Below are 4,415 nucleotides of genomic sequence, written 5' to 3' on the forward strand. Positions count from 1 at the left end.
TCTCCAATAAATTGAGCAAATCATAGTGGGGTAGGAATAAGAATCTTTTTTTTTTAAAGATTTATTTGTTTAATCGTACAGAACGGGGGTACAGGCCAGAGATGCGGAGTGTGAGAGGATTCACCAGAGACAGAGCGGGGAGCAGAACAGGCGGATCACCCAAGTACACTGCTGAGGGGAGCAGCGGGCAGGTCAGGAGAGGTCTGCTTCGCCATGTGGATCTCCTCCAGGGCAGGCGGGGATCCAACTCATGCGGTAGTGGCTTAAGCTTCTTTGTGCTGTGCTTTTACCCACTGCCCCACCAGGAAGGGCCCGGAATAAGAATCTTTTCATATAAAATATTAATTATTTTAAAGCAGAGTTTTGTCAAAAGCTGGCCCTGAGTTTTTTATATCCTGGCTGCCTGCATGCTTTGATAGGGACACCTGGTAACTGATCACATCACAGTTTGGTTAAGTGTTATACACAAATAACTTCAGGGCCCTCCACTACACATCACTGCCCCCTCTAAGTCCCTTACTTAGTAAGGGACTTCCTGAGTATTTTAGAGAGACCACTAAACTCAGGAGACAAACTTGAGAAATCTTTTCTGTCAGGTTAAATTAGTGATTAACTTTTAATTTCCTTCAGTGAAGCAGAGACATTTCTATCTGTAAGGAGACACAGATTACACCAGCCAATCAACAGCTCTACTTCTGCCAGATCATCAGTTACCAGGTGTCTAGCCTTTTGGGTTGTACACAGTCAAAGCAGGATTGAAATAGCTGACAGATTGAAAGGCCTTATTTTCAATTAAGTAGTCTGTCTAAATCTAAAATGGTACACTTTGATTAAACATCAGATTAAAGATATCCTAGCTTGCAATTACTTTTCCTTCATCCTTCAATTCCTAAACATGCTGGTATGTGCATTATCAAAGCAGCTCTGTCTTCAAGTGAAGGAAATGAATGTTTCTAAACTCATGTGCACATGACTGCACAGCCCAGAGCTGGTTCACAATTGGGGCTGATTAAAATGGTTCAGATACAACTGGATCAGAACTGTAGAGTACTGAGTTAAATTAATCACTTTAATGCGGGAAATTCTAAGTTTTAGAATAGCACCTGCAATCTGAATTGCTGACCAGCAACTGGTGATGCTATTCCCTGCTGATGCTGATTGGCTCTCAAAACTGAGCATACCCAATCAAGGAACAAATGAATTCTTTCTTGGTTGTGTTATCTGGGAAGTGGTGAAGAGCTACACCAGTCCATACTTAGTGAGACGTGCCTGCTCCCCTGCACTCCGACTTCTCTTGTTCTCAGCATGGTGTGTCTGTGGTTCCCAGGAGGTTCCTGGATGACAGCGTTGACAGTGATTCTGATGATGATGAGTCCTCCTCTGATTTGGGCCAGAGACACTCGAGGTAAGTGTACACCTGAGGGGTGAGTTATTGTGGGGTGAGGAAAAAGTTAGGCTATGTAACTTAGAAGATTTTGACATTTTCTTTAGTGACCATCTATCTTAACATATAGGCTCTCAAATCCTTCCACAATAAAAGATCCTGGATTCTGGCCCTCTCTACGAGACCTGTATAAAGTACTTCCCTTTATAGACAGTTTCCATTCAATGGTCTTCAACTATTCATTCTATTCCCCCAGAATGATTTCATTACAATTAGAAATAATGAAATTAAAGTAATTCCCATCCAGACTTCTTTTTGTTATGTTGAGTTATGCCAGAGAGCTGAAAGTTTCTCTGAAAATTTTATGGGAACAAAAAAGGAATTAGAAAAATCTCTCCTAATTATGTCAAGTAAAATAAATCAGAAGAGAGAAAAATACTGGATGGTTCTATTTATATGTGGAATATAGAAAAACAAAACAAAGGGTCAGAGGAAACCAAACTAATAGAAATCTGACTATAGAATTGAGACTACAAGGGATATGAGCAGGGAAACAAAATGAGGGGACACTGAGCTATGGAGGAGGACTATGAGTGCCTTGGTGTTGAGTGTGATGCGGGGACATGTATCTGAGGAGGTGTGATGTTGAGCCTTGGAATCAGAGTTGTAAGTCATTGTTACTTCAGTTAAAAAAAAAGAAAAGAAAAATCTCTTAGAAGATCCTGTGTTCTACCTTCAATAGAATCTGAGATATTGGTAACTTTCTCTCATATGCCACAATATATCAAGGGGCCTCCCCCATTATCTCCTTTCCATTCTCCCTGACCCCAATGTTTATAAAACTGATCCCTGTATTAGAGGTTCACTGGCAAAGTTGAGATTCCTGTTTTTTCTCTCTCTTTTTTCCCCCCTGTAGAAAGAATTTTAGAACTGAATCAGATAGCTTTAGTACCTGGAATGACCCTTTAGCTCAGGGCCTTCTAGGAATGTGATTTTTGTCATAAAGAACTTAAGCCATCTTCTGAAAACCTCACATAAGTTGGTGTTCATTATGAATCTAATTTGAATCTCACTATAGTACCATTTTGTCATAAAATTATATGTGTATATACATATAAAAGATTTATTTACTTAAGCTTACAGGACTGGGGTACAGGCCAGATGTGTGCTGGATGAGAGAATTCACTAGAGACAGAGTGGGGAGCAGAACAGAAGATTGACAAAGTACATTGCTGAGGGGAGCAGCGGGCGGTTCAGGAAAGGTCTACCACGCCATGTGGGGTCACCTCCTTGGTGGCGGATCCAACTCATGCTGCAGTGGCTTTGGAAAGCTTCATAATGTGGTGCTTTAATCCGTTGCGCCACCAGATAGCGCCCCATAAAATTATATTTTTAAGTAAAAAATAGTAAAAATATTAGAAATTTCATTTGCTTCAAATCATATACCCTGAGCAAAGGCACAGAGTGTTAAAATTATTTATATTCCAAAGGGCTGAAAGTAAGTTAGTCAAGGAATTCCATTGACCTTCTGAGGTGCTGACCTCAAATTTCAGTTTCATTCATCATGATCTATATTTTCATTAATTAGCCATGTTTGGCTTCCTCTGCTTCCAGCTAATCCCTGTTCTTCTCCCAGTTATGTCATCAGTAATACTGAAAATCCCCAAAGTTGGTGCAGACCCTCAGCTCTGTAACAGATTCACTGGATGAAATAAATTTTTCCATGTTTTTTTTTAAATCACCTTCTCTTTTCCCATAAGTATTTCTTAAAGCTGGTAGGAAGAAAAAGAGGAAAGCTGTCTCAATTGCTCAGAAGGCAGAAGAATTTAATGAATCATCAGAATAAGAGTGTTGGAGCGTTAAGGGTGCCCACAGTGATCAAGTTCCAGAACTCCAGGTTAATTATTTAATGTGTGTTATTGTGTGAATAATATACATATTTTTCTGGGCTCTATTCTAGGATCAGAGAACTGGGCTGTCTTCTAAGATCAGAGAACTTACCTAATGACACGGGACAAAGATAACCCAACAAACATTTAATGAAAGAAAATAGTTCAGAGGACAGTATGTGTCTTGAAAAAGTATACATCAATGTCTTTAGGATAGACAGGAATTGGAACCACCTGATTTCAGTCTGGGAACTTTCTATGAGAAAGTGACATTTAATTAAGAATGTTAAGAAGCCAGCCATATGAAGATCTAAAAAGCAAGTATTCCAGGGGGAGGGAACAGGGGAAATGATTAAGTGTGAGAAGATATTCACTGTGTTTATGGAGAGGAAGAACATGGCAGAAGCATAGTAAATAGGGTAGGCATATGAGGAGGCTGGAGAAGAATCAGGAACCAAAACATAGTAGGCCCCAATGACCATGGCAAGAAATTAGAATTTTATTAAAATAGACATATGAAGCTCTTTTCAGTGGTAGCTCACTTATATTTGTTCAATAAATAATACTGTCAATAGATTCAATGTGGAGATTAGATTGTAGTGATTCACAAGTGGTCAGGGAGACCATAAGGAGCATGGGAGAATCACACAGGGAAGATGGTTTCACTTAAGGTGGTGTGACAAAGACAAAAGCTAAGTTCAAGTGAACAATTTGTGGTAGACATTTGTGTAACTTGTTAATGAGTTAAATAGGAGAGGGGTGGAAAATTAAACATATAACTAAGTATTTTGTCTAAACAACTTGAATAAACTTGGTGGTGTTTATTAAGCTTGGCAATATGTGTATGGAAATAACTTGAAATGGGTGGTCAGAACCAAAGGTTCTGAAGTTTAAGTTTGAAAAGATTTTTTTGACAGTTATGTGGCTATTCAAGAGGTTGGTTGAATACTGGAATGTATTTCAGAGGGAGGCCAGAGTCGGGGGTGTATATGTTGGTGTCATTGACACATGGACTATGCTAAATATCAGGAAAGTTAAGGGGACACGTAAGGAGAGAATGTGTGTAGAAGACAAGAAAAGGGCAAAGATCAAACCCAGAGAATCCGGGGCTAGTCAGCAAAGGGGACTGAAAAGAATGTTGG

At 39.5% G+C, this 4,415-nt stretch overlaps 1 protein-coding gene across 1 annotated transcript in view; it reads left to right on the top strand.

Moving 5' to 3' along the window:
* The first annotated feature begins 1,289 nt into the window (after positions 1-1,289).
* Positions 1,290-4,415, top strand: part of LOC105854659 (DLA class II histocompatibility antigen, DR-1 beta chain-like) — a 15,379-nt gene continuing 12,253 nt past the window's right edge. The window contains exon 1 of the mRNA XM_012734911.1: positions 1,290-1,405. Coding sequence (XP_012590365.1) covers positions 1,306-1,405 — 100 coding nt within the window. The 5' untranslated portion in view covers positions 1,290-1,305. The remainder of the gene's footprint in view (positions 1,406-4,415) is intronic.

This window comes from Condylura cristata, unplaced genomic scaffold, assembly GCF_000260355.1.
Source record: "Condylura cristata isolate star-nosed mole 26May11 unplaced genomic scaffold, ConCri1.0 scaffold00096, whole genome shotgun sequence".
Lineage (NCBI taxonomy): Eukaryota > Metazoa > Chordata > Mammalia > Eulipotyphla > Talpidae > Condylura > Condylura cristata.